The sequence below is a fragment of the Channa argus genome, chromosome 1, assembly GCF_033026475.1.
Source record: "Channa argus isolate prfri chromosome 1, Channa argus male v1.0, whole genome shotgun sequence".
NCBI lineage: Eukaryota > Metazoa > Chordata > Actinopteri > Anabantiformes > Channidae > Channa > Channa argus.
Window position 1 is genome coordinate 12,618,166 of NC_090197.1, and position 23,762 is coordinate 12,641,927.

Genomic DNA, 23,762 nt, shown 5'->3' on the forward strand with positions numbered 1-23,762 from the left:
GGCATCTGTCTGCAGCTGTGACACACCACACTGAGGTGCACTGGGGTGAACACAAATAGAAAACACTAAGTGAAGGCAGGGAGAGAATATAAATCAGCTTTGCCTCAAGTAGGGCCAAAGGTCACAGAGGCATCTTCATGTCATCTGGTTTGCCTCTCCAAGGGTTTCATGTGTTTCAGACACAAAATTGACACTCGGTGACCAGAAAATGTGGCTGTTTACCTCTGCAGACAAAGTTAGATGTCCTTAACTTTACATAAACAACTACGTACAGCCGCATTTCCACAGGAAGGATTCGCATTTCCACAGCCGCATTTGCATGCGAATGGATTCTTATAGATGTGTTTGTGGGTACCAGAGCTGCACAATATGCACCTCTTCAGAACCCTTGCTATTTAAGGAGGCTGCCCTTGGAAGATGAACGTGGGGGACGTTGGGTGCCTCGGGCCATAACAAGTTATCAAAGGTCCACAGTATGACAGCGAACATCACAGTACAATTGTGGGATAAAGCAATCAATTTCACAGCGCACAATCCGGTGCACTCTTGTCTGTGTGGGGTATAATAACAGATGAGCATGCAGGCTAGCTCTCCTGTCCACAGCAAACCACCCAAGGCATTTACAGTGGCTTAAGAAACATCAGTAATAGACTGTTGATGCAAGGAAAAAGTTTGTCTGGTCTGATATATCCTCATGCACCACAACAATAGTAGACTTCCGCTGAGGTGTATGGTTACAGCTCTACGGGTCGGTAGATGAGATGTAATAATGGAGGACATGCAACTGGGTCATACACCTTTAGATCCATGATTTAATGATAGACCATACAGTACTTGGACTTTGTACCAGCTCATGACTTTTATGCCCACGAAGCACTGCTGACAACGATGCTTGTGATTAAGTGGTTTGAGTGACAATGGAGTGTCACTCCAGGTTGTGACAACGGTTACAACCTTAGAAATATAAGTGCTGCATCTAACCATGGGAGGAGCATCTTATGTGAGCCCTGACACAGGGAGGCTCCAAGTCTTCAGATGTCAAATTTATTACTAACAACCGTTCCCTGTTCAACAATTCAGATCTATCATGTGTCTTTTTCCACAAGATGGAGAAACCACTGACCAATTACAACTTTGCAGATGGGACAAATAAATGGGGAAGTCATCTTCCCTACCAACCTTCATATATTCATTTAAAATAAAAAATATAAAAACAAATATTGCAAAATGAGTGTGGGGGTTGATGTAGCTTTAAGGTGAATTTCTTATATTATTATTATATTAATATTAGGTTAACTGTTATTAAAAAGCACTAGTGCAACTGCCTTTTCAATTGAACATTTTGTCAGCAGGAAGGAAACTTCAATTTCTACTAAGTGGTTGGAACAGTACAAAGGGAAATGACCAACATCCCGAAAAGAAAATAACTGATGTGAACACCAAAGTTGGTTGATCAAGAATCTGTGCCAGAGATTTACAGACTGCACACTGTTGACTAAGTTTTGGTTTGTTTGGTGCAATACAGCTACGATTCGTGTCTGATTCATGAGAAATAAACAGATTAATCGCAGATGGTAATGACTAGTGATCCATCTTAAAATGATCTACCTTTTCTGGTCCATGTGCTGATGTAGGTCCACAGAAAAGGGGGAAGGTTTTTTTTTAAGGCAAGGATGTCACAGTTGGAAAAATGCAAAGAGCATACTATGCTCTGCTGCACTAAACTATGAAACAAATCAATCAAAATAAGTATTCAGGAAGGAAACTGCAACACTGATGCTGAATTCTAAAAGCACATTTGTGGAAATGCTGCAAGCTGTTTGCTACAAAATGTTTTGCTATAACTAATTACTCATAATGAATGTTGAAAACAGCCACAAGCACAAGAGATATGCACTGCAAGGCCTCCAAAAAATAAAACCCCTAAAAAAGGTTAATGCAGTTAAATAACACTTGGACTCACGATCAGAGGACTCAAAGATTTAAATGCTGTGATTTGGAAATACCTCAAGTTGAGTCAGGATGATTTGTTCATGTGCTGGTTCCAAATAGTGGAAATGTGTTGTAAGTTTGACTGATGTAGGGATTTGTTTAAAACCTCTATGATAATCTTGCTGCTTGTGTTTCCTGCCCTGTTTGACTTTTGCAATATTTCCAGATTTTATCAGGTAATGTGGTGATGATAGTTTTATTATTGCCCATAGAAGTATTATCCTTAAAACACACTGTTAAATAAGGAAAATGTGACGTGGAAAAAAAATCTAATAATAAAGTAAGGAGGATGACAGCAAGTTTGAACATATGTGGGGAGAGGGAGAGCTTTGTTGATGCAAAGCAAGTCTGTGGGCTGCTCTGGTCCTGAGGGTGAGTCAGAGAGTGGGTGTCCAGTGGTCAGCGGGGCCATCAGGGGTATGGGTTGTTTTTAAGTGTGTGTGTGCATGAATCTGTGTGTCCTGATTTTGTATTCCTCCAAATGTATTCAGTAAAATGCACCACAACGCTAGAGGCTATGATTTTTTATGATTCCCTGCCAGTGTGTTTTTATATTAAATTCTATGTAAGCTCGAGCTCGAGTTACTGCATTTCGCCCACCACCGAGCTTTTCTTTCTTCCACTGCCCCTTCTCTCTGCACCCCCTTTCTCTGCCCCCACTCTGTTTTATCTCTTTTTCAGCCCATTTCTCTCTCTCTCTCTCTCTCTCTGCCTTATCTGTCCCTCTTTCCGTCAGACTTTCTCCTGCTGCATTTCTCTTTCACTGCCTCCTTCCTGCCTTTTATCTCTCTGACTTTCTCTGTCTAACTTTGTCTCTCCCTCTTTCCAGCCTCCCCCCTCTGCCTCCCTCTCTCCCCTTCCATTTCTTTCTTCCATTTCTCTCTTTTTTTGCCTTCTCTTTCTCTCTAAAGGTACTCGTTGCTGATGGTTCAAGAGCTCTTTTCACTGTGTCTCTGCCGGTCTCGGTTTCCATCACAGGCAGGTCACACTCTCTTAGCCTTCGTCACAGGCTGCCTACATCTCCCAGGAACAAGCTTACTAAATGATTCCCGGCAAGAGGCTTTTGTTTGAGACGGATGGAGAAATAGAAAGAAAAATAGAGGGTTTACGTAACCACTCAGCTGCACAATTGACTAGCTCGCTGACATGCTTTCTCCTTAGATAAACATGGACCTTTTATTCCTTACAAGACCTCCACTGACCTTGTGGATTGTACAGAGAGAAATAAAAGTCTTTACCGCTGCACGTATGTGTAGTACACTGAATGAAGTTTCAAAATAGATTACTGCATTTTTAGATTTTTAAAAGGTTTTTCTGGTTTAACATACAGTAGATCTTGAAAAAAAAAAGACTTATTTGAAGTTAAAGGCTGAGATCTAGGAATGTGGTGATACTCTAGGTAAAAAGTAAGTCTGATGGGGTTTATTAGTGGGGGTTATGGGGTTAACTTTTGACCTAAACTGTTCATATCAATCATAATTTACATTACAGTGGATCCGTTTTTCTGTTCAATGATATGATGATGAACATTTTTACAGACTAAATCTGGTTTTATTTACAACGGGAGTGATTTATTTTTGCCAGACATCAGCAGTATCTTTGTGGGGATGCATTTGTCTGCCTTTTTTATACACTGCACTAATTTGCATATCTCAACTCATCGAATCAATCCAGTTACTATCTAGTACTCTTCTCTTAGGTGTTTTTTTTTTTTGCAATCTGTGCACCAAATTGTTAGGGCTTTTATGTAAGGTAACATAAAGCCAGGAACAAGCATGACAGTAAAAATTTAATTAGTGCCTTGTCGTGGCTAAGTTAATGTAACGGAGTGGGAACACCACTGCATATTTATTATATACTGACATCTAGAGAATATTGGGACAGATGCTGTTTTTGCATATTGGCTCTATGATGTCATATAAAAATGATGACCAAACTATGAAAAAAGGACATTGCAATGTACGGAATGAATATTGCTAGCTAAATGCATATGCGACTTCCGAAACATATGGATGTAAATATATAAAAAGGTAAATAGTGTAAATACTGTTAATGCAGTTTACAATAAAAATGAGACTAAGTGTAAGTGTCATTTCTGCTGTGTTCATGTTGTTTTCCATATTGCACAACTCTCAAGATCCACCCAGAAATGGCCTGTGGATTTTTTTTGTAGAATAAAAAAACAAATGGTTGGTTCCTTTCCACAACTTTTCATACACAAATCAAGCTTTGCAGCTGCAGCCAAATATTGAACAGCATCTGGTGATTGGCTGCTGTTCATTCAGAAACAAAGGTGGAGCCACTCACCAATGTTGTCTATGTTGATGTTTGGCCTGACTGTGTAGTCGGGAGATGTCTGACTGGAGTCATCAACCACCTGGGAGACTGAGAAACACAGGATATTTACACAGAGACAGAGGGAAGGGTGGAAGACAAAAGCAGTGGAGACAAACAAAGACAGGGTGGAGAGAGTAAGCCAGAGATAGGGAAAAAAGATACCCCATTAAAATCACAACACTGAGTAAAATGTGCATTTTAAGTGCCATTAAATTGTCTGTGTGTGTGTGTGGGTGTGTGTGTGGGTGGGTTGGTGTGTGTGTGTGTGCCCCTGTCAGGGAGAGGCCAAGAGCAAATTCTGGACTGTAAACCAATCTGAAAAGTAAAAGCACTTGGAACCAGTGGACAGAAATCATTATTACATTTACTGTTCGTCTAGACATGGAATTACATTGAGTCTGCGATGCCAAATTATCCGTGAATGAATGATGTGTGGGTTTCTTGATATGCATATATATATACATCTTTGTGTAATTTCACTAAATATATGTTTCTGTGTAAGCCTGTGATTCCAGTGCATAGTTATGAGGATGAAAGAGCATTTCCAGATCATTTACGTAGAAGCTTTTAGCAATCAATTTGCAGCTCTTAGCAGATGTAAAACACGTGTTATGAATATTCACATGGCTTTCTGATCTTATAGTCATGTGAGGGTTAAAGATAAAGTGGGAAACCTGCAGAAAGATTGAAAATGGTCAGGCAGCAGCTCAAATCAACAGCATTTTTTAGAGCAGGATGTTAAAATAACCTTGCAGAATAGAGATTGTGGATTGTAAACTGACTAAATACACACATTCATGCTTATACAAATACACACATAAAAACTTACAGCTGACATGATACTGTACAATATGCAGACATGCACACACAAGCATGCACACAGAAGCAAATGCTTCTGAGGCTTGCTAGACATATCAATAGATTAGCTGTGACACTAGAATGGGGGGGTAGGTGTTAAGGTGATGTGTACACAGGGGCTGACACTGGCCTGAGTGTGGGATGTATTAGTGCTGACAAGGTTAGAGGAGAGTGGGAGGTTTTCAGCATTGGGCTCCCTGATCAAAGGCCTGCAGGGGAGAGAGCAGGCTACCAGGGTAAAAATAACTCACACACTATACAGAGCAGCCGGCATCAGAGAGCCAGAAAGAGAGAAAAAGAGATGGTGAGGGGGAAGTAGAGATGGTCAAGGGAGCTAAGAGACAGAGGGATGGAGAGTGACAGAGAGAGAAAAAGAGAAACACCCGGGCGACTGTGGCGCAGGAAGGTAGAGCAGTTGTCCACCAATCTCACAGTTGTTGGTTCAATCCCCGGCTCCTCCGGTCACATGTCGAAGTGTCCTTGAGCAAGACACTGAACCCCAACTTAGTTGCTCCCGGTGAGTGTTGCCCAGCTGCATAGCAGCTCCCCCATCGGTGTATGAATGTGTGTGTGATTGTTAGTGTGAATGGGTGAATAAGAAGCAGTGTAAAGTGCTTTGAGTGCCAAATGGGTAGAAAAGCGCTATATAAGTGCAGAACATTTACCATTTACCGGGCAGAAAGATGGATCTTGTAGCTGAATCAGTTTTTTCTTTAGCATCTTTTTTTCAGCTTGACCAGAGAATGTCATTCACAGAGAATGATAAGGCGTTACAGTAATGGCACTGAGAGAGAGAATAACATTAAACCATTGCTCTCAAAGCGCTGCTTCGAGGGAAAAGACGCCATCATCAAAACCTCGCCAAGACAGTGTGAGGCAGAGAAGCCGCTCTCTGAGACAAGACTGTCAGATCTTAGTTTTTCTCTCTCTGTCTTTTTCTCTCTTCCTCTTTGTCTCAGTTTTTCTATGTGTTTGGGAGATTAAAACAGAGATAGTCTGGGGGTGAGATGAGTGCAGATAAAGTGACACAGAAAGAGAGGAAATGGCATAAAGGGAGTGGGAGTTATTAGGTCTCACCAGTGGAGCAGCACACGTAGACCCTCAGTCTCAGGCAGCTGTGGCCATGGTGGTGGGTGGGTGTGGCTAAAACAGAGAGCAAACACACACATGTCAACCTTCTGCCCTCTGCAGGCCACACCACCCTCAGCAATCAGCTGTGAAAAAAAGTGCATCTCTCAACAGCGGCTGAACTTCCAGAATCTATTAGCTACACCTACACACCATCAATACATGTGGGTGACAGCATCTGGAGAAAAGCTCCTCGTTAGAATTTTAGATTAACATATTAGATGTGCGCTGCCCTCAGGCTTAATCCGTCACAATAAACCAATGCTGGCGTTCACTGGCCTGACTCACAGATATAGTAGTACTGGTGGCCCACGTTAAATTCGTAGCCCAGCGAGAAGGCACTGTAGCGCTGAAACTTCTCGGAGAACTTGATCGGTGCATGAGGCGCATGGGGACGGTTGCACTCCCAGCGCTTGTAGCCTCGCTGGGGGTTGCAGGTGCGGTAGTCAGGATAGCTGACCATGTAGAGGATGTACTGCTCGGCCATGTTGCGCTCTAGCGTCCCTCTCTGGGTTGTGTTGTAGTGTGGGCAGTAGATGTCCAGGTAGTCATTGACGTTGACCTGCACCGTGTATCCCTCTTTTCGCAGCCTGAAGTAAAAGTGCAGACAGAGGAAGGATAGAATAAATGGATGAATAACTAGAACTGCAAACAGCAGTGGTAACGGTAATAATGAAAAGAATATTTATTAAAGACAAATGATTGTATTGTTCTTGTCCATATTAAATACATTCAAATATTCACAGTGTAGTCAAGAGTTAGAAAACTTTTTGCTGAGTTTGCTGTGGGAGGTGTGGGTTAGAGCTACTTAAAGAGTTTAGATACTGTTTATATCACATTAAGATATTGTCTATAAAGTGAGACAATTTATTACTGTGGATATCACACTATCAGTGGGTGCTCAGACAAAATGACTCCAAGTGCGTGATGCAGAATGCTCACAGATGTAAAAAGGAAGCCCAGAGTAACAGCTACAGCCATAAAAGGAATCATCATCAGAGCTGGGTAAAATCTGTGTTTATTCATCTACTGAGCACAAATCAGGGTATGCAGTGGCATACAGTAGAGTATGGCAGAGAAAGAAAAAGAAAATTAATAATTTTATCAAGCTGCCATGTCAGGGTGACTGTCGAGTAGCTGAAACTTAGTAGAGCTTGTATGTCGGAATGTACACTTCAAAGTAACCAGATGATATTTAAAAAAAAAAAACACAGTTTGGAGTGGGCCTAGTAGAGCCCAGATCTTAACCTAGTAGAGATGCTGTGGAATACAGATGAGCTGAAGCAGTTCTGCAAAGAAGCATGGTCTAAAATTCCTACAGACACTGGTCTTAATAATGTCAAGGACAAGGTCAGCATGGTCACTCTGAGCAGTCCAACAACTACACAGCAATATGCAGAGGTAATACTCAAACTCAGTACTCAAATATTCGCCTAAAAATTCTCCACTACAAGTACCACTTCAAATGTTTTTGAGTGCCTTAGACTGTTTACACTTTTTAAAATCCTTCTTGGGCATCAGGTCACAAGTGGACAGGACAAAAAAAAACAAGCCTAAATGTCCACCATGACGAATTGTGCTCTGATGAATCAAACCACTTGCAGAGCAACTTGGAGCACATATCTGTTGTAATTGGAACGCTTATGTGTCCCAATGTGTCCCTAAACAGGGATGTTTCAGGAAAATGCATCATCAATCCAGGACATGAAGATTGTTTTGGTGAAAGAAAGCCAATACTTAAAAAAGACAGAAAAAGGTCCACATGTTTGTGAGACAGTTTCTTAGATCAGGGGATTGATGCTGTGACTGAGGCCATAATGCAGAGCTGGGAATGCTGCTCAGAATGATAATCCACACTCCTGTCTTTCCCCTTGGGCCAGGTACAGGCCAGGTCACTGATGTGGAAGGAGATCCTGTCAGTGGCGATGTATGCTCTGGCCGCAGGGGAAGTGGCCTGCATGAAGTACATCTGGTGGACCAAGCTCCCCTGGCAGCCGCCATTGATGGAGGAACAGGCTGTTAGTAGGTAAAGAAGTCCACTTCGAGGTTGAGCATGTGTGTACGTGTGAATGTGTGTGTGATGTACAGTAACGCTTTAAGACTCTTGAATTAACAACTGAGATGATGATATGATATGATTCCGCTTGCAGCCGCCACGCTGTGATCTTCCCCGTTTATAATACTAAGCATACTTATTATGTAAATTACACAATCTGTAATTAGACAAAGTAGAAGTCATTAGAAGGGCTCCTGCAGGTGAGCTGATGAGATGGGAATTGTCTTTGGTTGCAGTGATGTGTAATGTGCAGCTGTAATGACTCATGTGCACCAGGAGGTGGAGGTATGGGGCTGTAATATATTTAAGCAGCAACCCTCCCCTTCTTCTCCCCTGCACTCATTTTTTTTTCCTTCTGGTTGTCTCCACTTTCTTACACATTTTCTGAAAGGGCACACACTTACACACACTCATAACTCCACCCCCCACCCTCACTGTGTATACATTGTGCCAGCACACACACACACACCCACGCACGCAGGCACACACACACACGCACACACAGAGCTGTGGACACGCTCACACAAATATGCCGAGACGTGCATACATTACTAGGCCAGGCCTCCAGAGAGATTATTATTCAATTGCAAAATGAGCATCAGAAATGTCATAACACCTCTCTCCCTCTCTTCCTTTCTCTCTTTCTCATTGTGCCACTACAGCTGTTCCTTTTTCTGGATCCTGTCTTCCACTCCCATCCTCTTTTTTTTTTTTTAAATCTCCGCCCACTCTTCATTTATACACACGCTGAAGCAGATGAATATCAATTTTCTAACTAGCCAGTTTTCTTTTTGGGCCATCAATCTTATCTGGGCTGTCTATCCTTACTGCTCAGATGTGAGATGACAGACTTTTGTCTTGTAGTCTTGCGGGAAGAGACAACACTGCTATGCTTCAAAGGGACTATATTTAGAGAGGGGGTTGGTGGTGGTTGAGAAGGAGAGGTGGAAGTTTTAGATGGAAGGGGGTGCAGAGGGGTAGAGATAGATAAAGAGGTACAATGTGTGTAGTATAGGAGAGAATGGTAAGTAGATAGAGGGAAGATGAAAGAGGGAGAAAAAGTGCTGGGCTGAATATGAAAAGATGCTATGTGGAGAATCCTGGATGCGAGTGGCATATAAAAAGTCAGGGAGTGACGCAGTCATTGAGAAATAGGTGAAAGGACGGAGACCCACAAGAGGGATGGTTGCTTGAATGCAAGCAACCAAGAAGAAGAGTGTGTGTCTGTGTGTGAGCACTCAGTAGTATTAATGGATGAGAGGAAGGCTGGTCTTAAGACAGTAGATGCAGTTAAGTCACTACTATTGTACTGATTGTACATGTGGCTTCTAAGATGGCTGTTAGTAACTAGCAAGCTATGCATTGTTTGCAATCTCTTTTTAGATAAATCTAGTTCAATCTATAAAAAGTCAGAGTCACACATCAGAATCAACATTGGTTTGTCTAGATATGCAACTTAAAATAAGCAAATAATTTCTTTTGAAGCAGCCCTTTTGGGAATGTTTCGCTTAAAACACAGTAGTTTCTAGCTATTGATCATCGAAATTATTGTTGACCCATTGCTATCTGCTGTTTGACTAATCATTCCAGCGCTGGATGAACATGTGACCCTGTTACTTTACTGTTTACTGCCTTGGTTATCACCAGATGTAGCAACACAGCAGGGGGCCCATTTGTTCCAAACACAGTCAGCAACAGAAGAAGCAGGAGAAGAAAGGAAGCGCGGGAGGAAAAATGACTCTGTAGGAAGAAGAGAAGGTAAGGTGGTGCAGAAGAAGAATACAGAAGGACGGGAGAAGAAGGGGCTGGCTGGGTGAGAGGAGGCGGGGAGTCCCTCTAGGTGCACGCTGTTATATAAGCAGTCCACTTAGTGGCACAAGACAGAAGGGTTGCGGGGCAGAGTGGAATGGAGGGAGGAGAGGGGAAGAGAGGGGTGAGGGGAGATTTAATAACTTACGGTAGAGAGGGGGTGGTGGTGGGCGAGGGAGGAAAATGCATTGAATGATGACAACAAAGAGAAAGGCACAGAAAGGGAGGCAGAGGCCTAGACAGAGACATAGTGCTCCCCGGGGATGAACATATATGCAGTAAAAGTGCATAAAAAGACTGATGGCACTCGTTCTCCCGTCTCTCTTTTCCTGCAGCCCATTCTCTCTCACCAACTCTCTTCCCGTTGTGCATTGTCTCTGCGGTGCTTTTGCTGTCTCATCATCATTTTCCTATGAGTGGGAGAGTTGGTAAAGGCTGCACAAGCCGGTGAAGACGTCCACGGGAGGTAAAGAGCAGGGGAGTGAGAGGGAAAGCGAGAAAGAGAGAGAACAAGCAAGGGAGACAAAAACAAAGATAGCACCACTGTACCTTTCACATCTGCTCTAAAAAGAGTCTTTAGAGAATTCTGCCGGTATCAATAAATAACAATGGTAAGGCAGCACTACAGCTAAAGACATTTAAAAACATGCAGCGGACAGAAACAGAGCCTCTCCTACGACCACAGAAAATACAACTCCTCTATGAAAACCACCCCACAACACTATGATTTTTAATAACAATGATGAAGGAAAATAGAAAATATTCCACATGAGAGATGTCAATCATTTTGTGTTTTGTTTAACTGAGCTCACAACTACAGCAGACCCATGTCTTCTGTTATTGTTCTGTATTGTAATTTTGCCACGTTGCATCAAAGTGGAAAGCAGAAGCATGAGCGCTGCTGACTTTCAAGGAAGTGCACCAGTGCAATTGTATTTGTTTTATTTTTCCCTCTGACATGAAGAGATATGAAAAGTCTAAACCCACCAAGGTATTCTTCACAGTCTGAAGTTAGTGCTGTTTGTTCTACTGCAGGTTTGCTCTACATTACTGCCAGAGGCTCCAACAGTTTTCAAAAATCCATTAAAAACAGCTGGAAGAGACAAGTTGCTGCTTTTGACAAACATAGTCCAAACCTCGCAGTGAAAGACAGTAATAGATTCTGACTGCAGAAGAAAGCACTTGTGGGTTTCAAGCATTTGTTAATATTAGTGCTGAATAGAATTACATCGGCAATCTCCCTCCAAATGCACATATCACCGACTGTTAGAGGCTCACTTAGCATATACCATTATATGTGCACAATGGAAATTGAATATGCTAGACAAAAGCAAAGTCTTTTTAGCACAGCTTCTCTAAACCGTGCCTAATTTGGCCTGATGCTCCTTGTGGATTTGTTTTTCTTTTACCTCAACTGAATATTTATTGTCTTTTTTGCTTTAAGGGGTTTTACATCACTGGAGCGACAAAATCACCATGTTTCTGTGTCAAAATTGACGCTATTGAATCAGTGTGATTCAATTTAAAGAATCGACTTTTTGTAAACGCTCCTTTCTCTGCACAGGCTATCAAAAAATGCCCAATTACATTAAGATTACAATTTGGCGCCTGCATTGTTTGTCACTTATTTCTTTCCAAGATGGCTGCCATGAAAAACTACATATTTCAACTTTTTTTATTAAAGTAATTATGAAAAACCTTGTACTTGCTGTGTACCTCTACAGAGTTTTAGTACCTTCTCTCATGAAAGATGAGGCCTGTGTGACATCGTCTTTAATGACCTTAAAAAAAAAAAAACAGTCTCCTGGGTAATCAGCATCAGTCTCATCAGGAAGATAAACTGTCAGTGGATGAAATGAAGTGACTTAATGCCATTCACCAATCATATGTTTACCACCGACTCCTCCAACTGAGTCCCATGGTAGTGACAAGCCAGGCTCTGCTGTTTTTCTCTGTACCTCAGCACCAAAACTCATTACTCGTACGTGCACATTAGTGCACACAGACACAAACAACCATCAGACGTAAATGCAAGAGCACACACGCACGCAAACACAAATCTCCCGCGAGTCGTCACTGATTGAGTTAACGCCGCAATTAACAGTCCGGTTTACAACATTTCGATCCAAAATGGAGGATTGAGTGCTGAGCCAGTATGTGGGAAGAGGCACACGCTGCAACTCTCCTCTATTGCTATTAGACCACTGGGAGCAATCCACCGGTTTTCTCTACAACCTCTGTCCACTCTGGCCTCTGAGAAATTGAGGAACATTACTTTTTCATATTTACCCATCTCTCTACAAACCTTACCACGGTTAATTCCCTGGCCTTCCACCTTTGCAGAGCTTTTCCGAGGCTTTGGGAAGGCTTTGTAATAACTGTTCAACATTTACAGACATCACCCAGGATCTATCTGCAAAGCGGCTATGTCCATCTGTCGATCCCTATATTACCTATACTAGAACATTTAGCTGAAGTCTTAGAGTCTAGAGGACACCTTGATAGCTATCCTCTGTGGACACAGCATGTTTCCTGTAGCTTCTGTTACGTGTCCAGTAAGTCAATCTGAGGCTCAAATCCAATAATTACATTATTATATGATTAAATACTGAAAACTGTTTAGAGACTCCACTACTCTACTCTGCTTTTATAGATTACATTTATACATACATACATACATTTAGACAACAATGAGGTAAAACAACTTCACAAGCACAAGATTGAATGAATAGTCACAGTTTGAACTTGCAGAGAACTACAAAATTCAGTCTTAATGTGATATTTTATTGGTCTCTTGTAAATGTAAATTTGCTTTCCCCTCACTGTAGGAGGCCACCCTGCAGCCTCGGCTAAAGAACAGCGTCTGGCAGTTTACTGGGTGATTGTTCTAACGGACTCACAGTAAATGTACACTCGCTCTGTTCATAAATTTCACCCTGCAGTTCAGCTCAGTGTCTCTGCCCCCCAGCTTCACTGTGGGTGTGCATTTATAAAGTGGTTTGAGATTGAAATTACCCATTTTTGTACACTGACAGTTGAGTCTGTTGAGTTTTCACAAACATATATTTGTTTTACTTTCAGCTTGTATCCTAAAATTGTACCTTTTCAGCTCATTAAAACATATTAACACAGTATGCAACATATTAGTTGATGCTGTGGGCCGATATTGTTCATTCATTTCATTAAGTCATGAACCAAATAATTTGGGAGACACTGACCTCACACAAAGGTCATTAAGCTAGTTGGCTTAGTGTGCCTGCTTATTTAAGCTGTGGCAATGTGGGAACATAACTGATAGTAATAAACATTATAATGCCATTTCCACACCTCCAACCTCTGATTAAATCACTTGCAAGGCGTTACGAGTTGCTGCCAGCTCATTCAGAGGAAATATGATCAGGCATAAATTTCATTGATTAATCAATGTGGCTTAAGCTGCTCTTTACTTTCTAGACATCCGCAGAGGAAGTTTAAATATCAAACAGAAATATGGATGACACAGTTGAATATTAAACTGTGCCTCTCCTCCTCTCTCAACTAGACTCTTTGCATAAACTAAATAAAACAGAGGCCACTAGGCAGCTTTTTTTGCCTTTATTACAGTGGAATCTTTCCAAGGACCACTTGGGAATCCTTTTCTGGCTGTAATTTGCCCCTGGGCTTTGGGCTTTGCAATTGGTGCAGCAACTCAGACAGGCAGCAAATGGCTTACACTTTAGTTAGCACTCAAATCAAGCAATTAAACACCTCATTTTAATGAATGTGGTTTAGTTTAATGCAGCTGGGCTTTTGAGTGGCAATAGTCTCTTTGATGTCCACAAATGTGGTCATGTTGAAATTCTAATTAAAAAACACAAGAAAACTGTGAATGGGAATATGGAAATAAGAAATGCTCCTGCCCTAATGACAGCAGATCACTCATGGCCGACCATGAAAAGTCATTAATCCTGCTGAGTTCTTGGTGTGATTATATCCTGTGACAAGCTGCGATAACAAGAGTCCAAGTCTCTCAAGGTGAGACTCTAATTGTATCTCACTATTAAAGGCTTGATCGCCAGCATCTGCTTTCGTGCTCTCTCCACGAGCTTGCTTCTCATTTGTTTTCTCACACCCAACTTTCTTTTGTCTTTAGTTCATTTTTCTGCTTGGCAGTAATGTGTTTTTATATCATGAAAAGCAGAACATATTCTACTCTCTCCTTCATCCAGTGTAGCATTCACTGCTGCAAAGCTTCCACATTTATACACTGAGACAGCACCAAAATAGGCACTTGGGCAAATGTGCAATAGCAATTAAAATTGGAGTATAATTTAAAATTCTGTGCATTCTGCGGCTGTTAAGTGTAGCATTCCTAATTTACAGGAGTATTAATACTAGAGAAATGAAAGCAAGAAAATACAGAAGAGGAGCACAGAAAGAGAATAGAAACAACCTAGGAGATGATATTTTGGCTGATTCAAACAGAAGCAAAGCATGAGAGCAGGAGAGCAGAGGATGTGCTGAACATGTACATGAATATGCTTTAATCGTTATCTTCTTTCCTTCTTTTTATTCTTCCAAAATGAACACCTGCCATTGGAGAAAGGACTTCTCCCATTCATCATGTTCAGGACTAAATCCAACATGCGGACAAAGAGATCATTATTTACAAAAAGAAACTACACAAGACAAGAAAATGTGTTTTCAATCCTACATGTTAAATTCTTTATGATAGTCTGCTAAACATCTGTTAAGTACCTTCACCTAATGGACCTCATGCCCACATGGCGCCTGCTGTAATATGGTATGAAACAGTTTTAATATAAAAACAATGACTCATGTGCAAATTAAACAATGAAACGATGTAAAAATAATTATTTTTTTCAATAAAAATTTTAAATGTGCAGAAAATGTATTCAGCCATGAGCATGGACACAAACTGCTCAGTCCGACACAATGTAGTAACAAAATAGTTGATAATTTTGTAATAAAATTCAAACCGCACAGACAACATCATTATTCAATTTCTTTTTTCTTCGAATTGATCTCTCTTGCTGCAACAATTGGTCTATCTACAAAAGTGGAAATGGAAATTCTGACTGGATGAGGGAGCACGTTGCAGTACATAAAACCTGTTAGAAAAGGCCGATTTGGAATATGTTGGAAGTGTACTGTCAGTAAGGTAAAGGGTGAGAGAAAGACACAGGCAGACGGGCAGAAAGACAGAGAGTCAGATAGCAAAAGGGGCTGTGACACACAATAGGAGCTCTCATCAAGATGAATTCTCCACAGTACACATCCTCAGTGAGGGTGCCAGGCAGCTCCCCCCGGAGCGCCGTGGCCATGTCCAAAAACAAAGTGCTTATCTCGGCCATCACCAACCTGTCTGGCAACTGCCGGAGCAGAAGACACACTCAAGAAAAAGACTCAGATGGTTCACAAACACACTGGCACAATAAAAGAAAATCGAAATTATAAACTGACAAATTAAGCATCGCATTATCAAATATATAACATAAAATCTAATGTAAAAGTAAATATAGGCAGAGGCTTAGAGAGGACTTCTTCCATTATTTTTTAAAGTGCAATTTGCAGGCTTTGAAGTTTAGAGTGTCAGGGGGGTTTGCTCTCTCTCAGGAAGTCCACCACAGTATGGTCTTCACTTTCAAACCTCAGACTTTAAGCCCCTGCTCTGGTCTTGCACACATACCCCTCTCTCAGTGTGCACGAAAGAGTAAAGTGAACAAACACCGCAGTCAGGGAACGGGAGAGGTGGAAGGGAAGAAAGGAAGATGAAGGAAAGTAGTTCTGGGTCAGAGATTTAGACTGGACGATATTCAGGCAGTGCCAACCTAATGGATGCCGAAAAGCAGAAGCAGAAAAATCTAGTCTTTTATCTCCAAACCATGGCAACTGCAGGGTTTCATGTAGGTATGCAGCCCCCCTAAAGACAACCAAACACACACGCATGTATTACACCATAAAACAAACCTCACAGACTCGCTCAATGCTGAACCCCACCACAATTAACGGACACGTTTAGTTGTACAGAAACACATCCTCATAGTACGTCCTTTCCAGCTTGTGATATGCCCTCATGTACAACAGACGCAAAATGCACAAACATTTCTTAGCAGGTCTCCATGAATATTCACCCATTTTTTTTTTAAAAGAACCCCTCACCCTTTTAAAATATATCCTCTTTTCTTTGTGCAAACTACCCTCGAGCTCGCACAGCAGAGTGGTCATGGAGTAATTATTTACAGGTTGTACCAAAAAGCACCGATAAGACCCTGTGCAGGAGAGGAGAAAGAATGACTGGGGGAGGCTGGAGAGTCTGCTCAGGTAGCATGTCAATCTGTGGCCCATGAGCAGGTGATGCTAGGCAGGCATATTCAAAGCAGCTCCCATGGTACGACAGACCTTCCTCTTCTGAATAATTGACTGGCTGCAGCCCTCGTTTTCCCACTCCCCTTTCCTGTGCGACACCTACACAGTTCCTCTCCTTCTATTGTTCTTCTCCCTTTACGTCCCATCTCTCACTCTTTTGTGTCTCGTTTCATACTGTCCTCACCTCCTACTCCTACATTCCTCCCCTTCCCATCAATCTTTGTCATCATCAATCTATGAATTGTGAAGGTTGCCAGAACATATAGGCGCTTATGCAACTGAGGAGATAAAGACAGCAGCATTCTGAACGCATTTGGTGGGAGACGACATTTTTGGAAAGGCGACGTGCTTTACAGACAGTTTTTTCCAGCACAGCTGCTGTTTCCTAATGCTTGCAGGCAGTTAAGGGAGAAATGCTACATGTTTGTACTTTTTTTTTGTTTAAACACGTCCCTTAGATTGAGAGGTGATTCTAGTGGACAGTTGAGTTGACAATACTGAGCAGCCTCAGATGCGGCTTCACAGAGATAGACCTGGAACAGAGTCAGGGATGGTAGTGGATGGGAGGGAGGTTGTTACACCACATTATGGTACTCGAGGAAATCCACCTGCTCACTCAGTAGTCACAATACCTCCTCCTGAATATGGCAACCAGCATTCTTGAACAACTTCATGATGAGGCACAATGCATTATCCTGAGGAATCAAATCAAATTCAAACACCCCCTGGTTCCCTTCAGTGTGCAGTGCAGCATCTGGCTGGGGTCATTAATGAATGCCGCCTCATGCCATTTCCTAATGGAATTGCCTTGTCTTTGAGTTCACTGCTGTGACACGGGCTCAGCAGTGGCAACAACATTACCAGAAAAATTAAAAGGCAAAATAAAGCAGAGGCCGCACATGACAGGCAGCAAGGACCCAGTATCACACATTAGATAATTAGTGCAAAAGAATCTTGAGTCTCTGTCTGTCCTCTGTTTTCTGCTGGGGTTTGGAAATGGTGGGCAGCAGATCCCCGCCTGGCGTGTTGTCACACCTCCACAGTGAAAACAGTTTGAAGAGGCTGGAACAAAGCCTGTGCGGAGTATGTTATGTCTGTGTGAAAATGTTGCCTTTGTGGGTCTAGTAATGAGGCTAAATCCAACGCCATAGTTAAGAGATTCTTCTCGCAGCTGGTTAGATTTGGGAACGATGCAGCGTTGATCTTAGTGACATACACAGACTGGCACAAATTCACACAAAAGAACACGCACATTTCTTCCTGACTCCAAAGTAAACACCTTCTCACTCCACTACACATGCATGCTTTATCTTCCACTCTCATTGTGCCAGGGTATCTTGCTCATCTTCATTTTTTCCACTTTGCTTCCCTCTACAATATCTTCCTATCTATCTACACTATGTAGTTATCTCTCCCTCCATCTCCTCTCCTCTCAGAGCAGCCCAGCTAAGGGCTTGTGCCCTTTCATAATTCATGGAGTTGTTCCTATGGCTCAGGCAGCCATGTCAGATGTGAATCTGTGCACCTCAAAGGCTCACTCAGCCTACACCAACTCAGCCAGAAGAGCTACTGCACAAACTACAGTGCTCAGGTACCCTTACAAGACTGAATTAACATGCTCAGTCACACCTGGGTCATACAGCAAATGCAAATGCTTTGCTTTTGTTTAAACCTCCACAGAGGAAACCTTTGCACAGAAGTTCATTTTTGTATGCTTTTATGCAACCAACAGGAAGGCTGCAAAAAACATTTCATCTATGAACCCAATAGCCCTTTTCTGAGCCAATAAAGTGACACTTTAATACAACAATAAAACTACAGCCCAAGTTGTGTGTTACAATGTGCACATATGTTTAATGCCTGTGTGAGAGGAAGGGGAATTTGTATATGTCTGATAAAAAGTCTCATATGGCACTGCTGTTGCTAGTGCATTGATTTGCTAAGATGGAGATCCAATCAGAGTGGTGCCTTTCACTCATGGGACCAACACACTGAATCAGCTGAAAAGTTGTTGACGAAGATCTGACCTGCCGACCGTTGGCTCCGTAGGGATATATAAAATGAATTGGTTGGTTGAGCCTTAGTATTTCATTAACTGCTAATACAAACCCAACTCCAAAAAAGCTGTAAACATAAATAAAAGCAGAATGCAATGATTTCCAAATCTCATCAGCTCATATTTTATTCACAATAGAACATAAATAACATATCAGATATTGAAAATGAGAAATGTTAACATTTCTTTGAATAGTCAGTTATATATTGATACACTTATTAGCACCATAAATTTAACATTCATTCTGTAGCTCAAGTCCATTGATGCCATATAAACCCAACAGTATAACAACAGTCGAGATTAACAGAAAAAAAATCCTTAAATTGTATCCAAGCATACATCAATGCATTGACACACATTTACTAAAACACAATGGCCCAGTCACTGTGTTGTTGAGGTAAAACGACAGACTTGATTGGTCACTTGCTTGGAAGCTGAATTAAGCTCCAGGGCATTTACTCCTCGCTGTGTGGATCTGTGGGTAAAATGCTCCATGTGGCAGCAAAACAAAGGATGAGAGTCTCTGCTAAACAGGCAGCTGAATCAGTGAGTGCGTTCATGTGCACAGTATGCTGTATACACAAGCACACAAATGTGCACACACAGGTGAACACACATACAGTATTTGGCTGTGTACAATCCCATTAAACACACAAACATCTCCACTACTAAGGACTCACAGCTGGGCTTTTCTTTCCATCTCCCACACTCAGCACAGATGACTGACACCTTTATGGACAGGTTCTGAAAACAAAACCACAAAAACCTACATACATAAACGCACTCTCTCACACCCGCAGGCATGACGTCATGTCATCAGAATGAAAAGGGGACTCGTTAGCCACTTTAATCAATGTTAATCACTGCAGACTCGCCTCACTGTCAAGACTGCAACAATGTCTGTCTGAGAAGGGAACGAGAGATGGAGCAAAAGAGACAGAGGGGGAGAAACACAGACAGACTGGGTGGAGCAGGGTGGAGAGATTCTTAAAATGCGAAATGGTATCCAAAAATATACACTGCCTAAAGAGTGATGAACACGCTGTGATTTTGATGTACTTCATCTTGTTTTTCAAGGTCTGTTTTTTGGGTCCGTGCGGCTGAGCATCAGTGGGGGATGTGGTTGGGCCAGGCTCACGCCGACAGGGCTTAATGTCATCCGGGGAGCAGCAGGCTGGTGGGAGGCGGAAGGGGATAGAGGGCACAGAGAAGGAGGATGGGAGCAGTACCTGGCCATAACGATAGAGAAGGAGGATAGAAGAAGAGATGAAGGAATTTAGAGGAGGAGATAAGAATTGAGTCAAATGGGGCAAAGTGTTCCCAGGCATGGAGATAGTGCAGAGGTGAAACGCTTTAAGCAAGGCAGGGGAAAGGGATGCAGAGACAGAGGCGGCAAAGGGGAGAAAATTGAAAGATGAAAGGTGAGATTATTAAGAAAAGATGTGTAATGCATAAATAAGTTTTGACAAAGGGAATGTATTTGCTGAATGTGCTTTGCATGGGAGGAAGGAAACATTGCTTTGAAGAGGCCAGTGAAGGCCAAGGTGAAGGGAGACTGACAGGCTGGAGGGAGGGAAGAAGTCGGCAGATTGGGGGTAGAAAGTAACAGACAGATTGTGTTTATCAATGTGTAACACAAATGTGGGTGTTATGAAATTGGCTTTGGCCTTCACGGTTTAACCAAAACTTTTGTGTAAAGCTTAGCTGTTGTGCAGGCAGCCGGCGGGAGCACAGACTGAATAGTAATGTCTGCGAGGGGTGATTAGAATTTCAGATAGAGACAGGCAGACCGCTTTGCCATGATTCCTGGGCCTAATGCAGCCGACCTGTGTAGCGAGGCATACAGGAGCTCTGAATGTGACCTTATAAGTGTAAAGATAGAATATTCCAACAGTACTAATGTACCAAGCTGTGTTTGTGTGTGTGTGTGTGTGCGCCTATGGATTCATGTGGTGAAAATCTAAGTAATCTGACGATATTTAACATGCACAAATCAGATTACTAATAAATCCTGTTCACAGTGGTAAAGCAAACAGGTTCAAGTGTTGACCTCATATGTGAGTCACCCTAACAGTCTTTACATCGTATTAGGTACAAACAGACACACATCACACACTGTTGCTGTGAAGTGTGTCGGTTTGTCTGAAAGTGACAGGTGTCAGTACTGAAGGATCAGAACAGGGAGAGGGGGGGAGCAGTGTCAGGGTAGACACCAAGCAGATGGTGGGGCAAGGATCAGCAGAGGAGGAACAGAGAGCGAGAGAGTAAAAGAAAAAAGTACAAGAAAGAGACAGATAAAGACAGAGACATGGAAAACAGAAAGATAGTATGAAAGAAAAGGAGATAATAATAACCCCTCCCTCCCTGTCAGTCTTTATGATCGTCCATTCCTCGTCTCCTCTCTATCAGCCGCTCGGTAACCTTCAGCACAAGACCCAAGTAGATATGATGAATTGAGACGGAGAGCAGAGAAAGGAGGGAGATTAGCAAACATGGACAGATGATGAAAAATGACAAACACAGAGAGATGGGGAAGTGTGTGTGTGGGGGGGGCATTAAAGGAGGAGAAAGTAAAAAGTGGAGGGAGGAAAGGTGACATTGGGGGAGGGGTGCAGAGGAGAGCAAGCCGCTGGCTTTTAGCCGGAGGACGGCCACAGGATGACATTAGAGGAACGCACTTTGGCTGCTCCTGCTGGGAGGCCTGCACACGCTCACAAACACACACAAAGAGACAGGCGGATAAACAGACACATGGACAGACAGCTCTGCAAACACACGCACACACACACACGGGTAAAAATAAGCGCCTAACTGGTGGTGCATACTTATGCCTCCTAACCTGTGGGGAGCCTGCTCCACCTCCCTTCCACCTCTAGTCTAGTTTGTGCGCTGGCCTGATAACCTTCATGGCAACTGGTCTAAACACACACTGAGGGTGACAGGTCTGTCTACCTGCAAAAACAATGATAACTTTGTCTGAGAGGGAACTTTGAGGCTTCTGCCAGTCAGTTATATATTGATACATTTATTAGCCAAAAAAAAAAATGGAACATTTGACACATACAGTACAGTTGCTGTAATTTAAGCCAAGTGAATATGGTCAAATTGGAACAGAGTCATATTTTAATCTTAATTTTATGACAGGGAGGATATTACTTATTACTAGGGTTAGACAGAGAAATCAGCTTGCTAATACATATGACTAATACTGGTTTTTAATTAAATATCAGATGTCAACCAGTCACTGTTATAAAATAAAATATTAGTGTTTCATTCCCTTACATATATTGAAAAACCCACCATAAAACCTGCAATGACTTTTTTTATTTTCTATTTTTTTAAATCATTAATTTGGGAATTCTTTATTTATTTAAAAGCAGCTACGTATCTCAGGCTTTTCCACGCTCTTGCATGAGTATGCAGAGTCCTGCTGATTCTAAATTAGTCAAGAATTTTAAGTCAGCAGCTGGGGTGGAAAGTGACTAATTGCAATTAGAATCGTTGCCGCAACAAAGTCACTTTTTTGCATGCTTCAAATTTTAAAACCAATAAATTTACCTTTGCTTGATTAAAACTTTTTTTTTTTACTTATTTCAAGGATATAATTATCTAAGTCATAGAAACATCAGAAACGCTTTGAATTTGGAATAAATAAATAAATGATTGAATAAGTAATAAACTATACACGCAACATATACTTTTAAAACTCTATGTGCCACTTTTAATGATTTTAACATAATAAACATTATCTAAACTATTTACTTTCACGGTGCTGTACCTCAGCTCTCTTTTAGATGACTGGTCAACCACACCCCAAATCTATCACCAAACAACAGGATATGAAACTGTATATTCTCAACAACAAAAAGCGACAAGGCAGAAGAGCACTGCAACCTACTTGTAAAGTAGGAACACAGCAGGAGCAAAGACAGTTTTGAAAAATAAAAGAGTGGTGGAGGGAAGAAAAACAAGCTAATGAAAAGAAGGGTGAGTCATTCAGTGATGAAAAGAGCTGTACAGTCCTTTTCCAAATTGTCCCCATTTTCACATGGGCTATTTCAAACACACACACACATACACACACACACGCACAGAGTACACTCTACCTCTCCCTCGGAGTGAGGAATAAACGAGTGGAGTGACAGACATAGAGAGCCGATGGACCCCCTCCCCAGAGAAGGGAAACGCACTCATCCGTACTGATCTTAAAACAACAACCTCCCCCCTTTGCATGCTTCACTCTCCCTCTCCATCCTCCCTCCATCTCTTTTCACCCTGACTCTCACCCTCCCTCTGGCCTCTCTCCCTACTTCCTCACATATCACGACCCCTGTTTATTTTCACTTGCCACTTCTTATTCATTAATTTCTTGTTTGTCTTTTTGATTACTCTGTGTTGGTTTGTTGTTTGTTCTTGTTCTCTCCAATATTGCAACCTAACATGGGTCCCAGCCCCTCATTTGTAATTGTCCCTCTTTCAAATCATCTCACACCCTGTCTCATGCTTTTGATCACATTTTTATGTCACTTTTTATGTCTCATAAATATCCAAGAAGTATTCTGACCCTGTTCTAGTTTCTATCAGCTTAAGCAGCTTTCATTTTCTCCATACTTGTCCTTATTCACTCCTAAAAACAGCCCGATGATTTTATGGAAATGTCTAATTGCAATGTATGCTGGAGTTGTGTTAACAAAACACTAGGCATGTACCTGTATTTGTGCTCTTGTGCACGATAGCAAAGTTAATGTTTCTTTCATTTTGTATAAAACTCTACAAGTATATAATTAGGCAAAATCCTAATTACTTGCTGCAGGTGACCTGCTAATGTTGCTAAGGTGTTTGAAGCATTTAGAGCATTAAAAAATAAAACTAGTTGATATAAACACTTGTAAAAACATTGTTATTATTTTTGATAAATATAGTGGTTTAGCATTAACCAATCCGGAAACTTGATAAGTTTTCTGTTTAAAAAGAGTGTTCACAGTGTTGATTTCTGGAGGTCAGCTTGAAATGATAAAATTATACGCTTTTACACGGCCATTTAATAACAAAAATCTATTATTGTTCCCATACAAATGCTCTGCATGTAGACTCACACAATGCCACACTTGCTTCAGTGGCACAGACTGAAATAGCCTTTTGGATCAAGCACAAATC

At 41.7% G+C, this 23,762-nt stretch overlaps 1 protein-coding gene across 1 annotated transcript in view; it reads right to left on the reverse strand.

Moving 5' to 3' along the window:
* efna3a (ephrin-A3a) overlaps positions 1 to 23,762 on the reverse strand; it is a 53,623-nt gene that overhangs the window by 3,847 nt on the left and 26,014 nt on the right. Inside the window, exons 2-4 of the mRNA XM_067498175.1 lie at positions 6,604 to 6,905; positions 6,265 to 6,330; positions 4,300 to 4,377 (exon numbers count right to left, since the gene is read on the reverse strand). Of these exons, the coding sequence (XP_067354276.1) occupies positions 4,300 to 4,377; positions 6,265 to 6,330; positions 6,604 to 6,905 (446 nt within the window). The remainder of the gene's footprint in view (positions 1 to 4,299; positions 4,378 to 6,264; positions 6,331 to 6,603; positions 6,906 to 23,762) is intronic.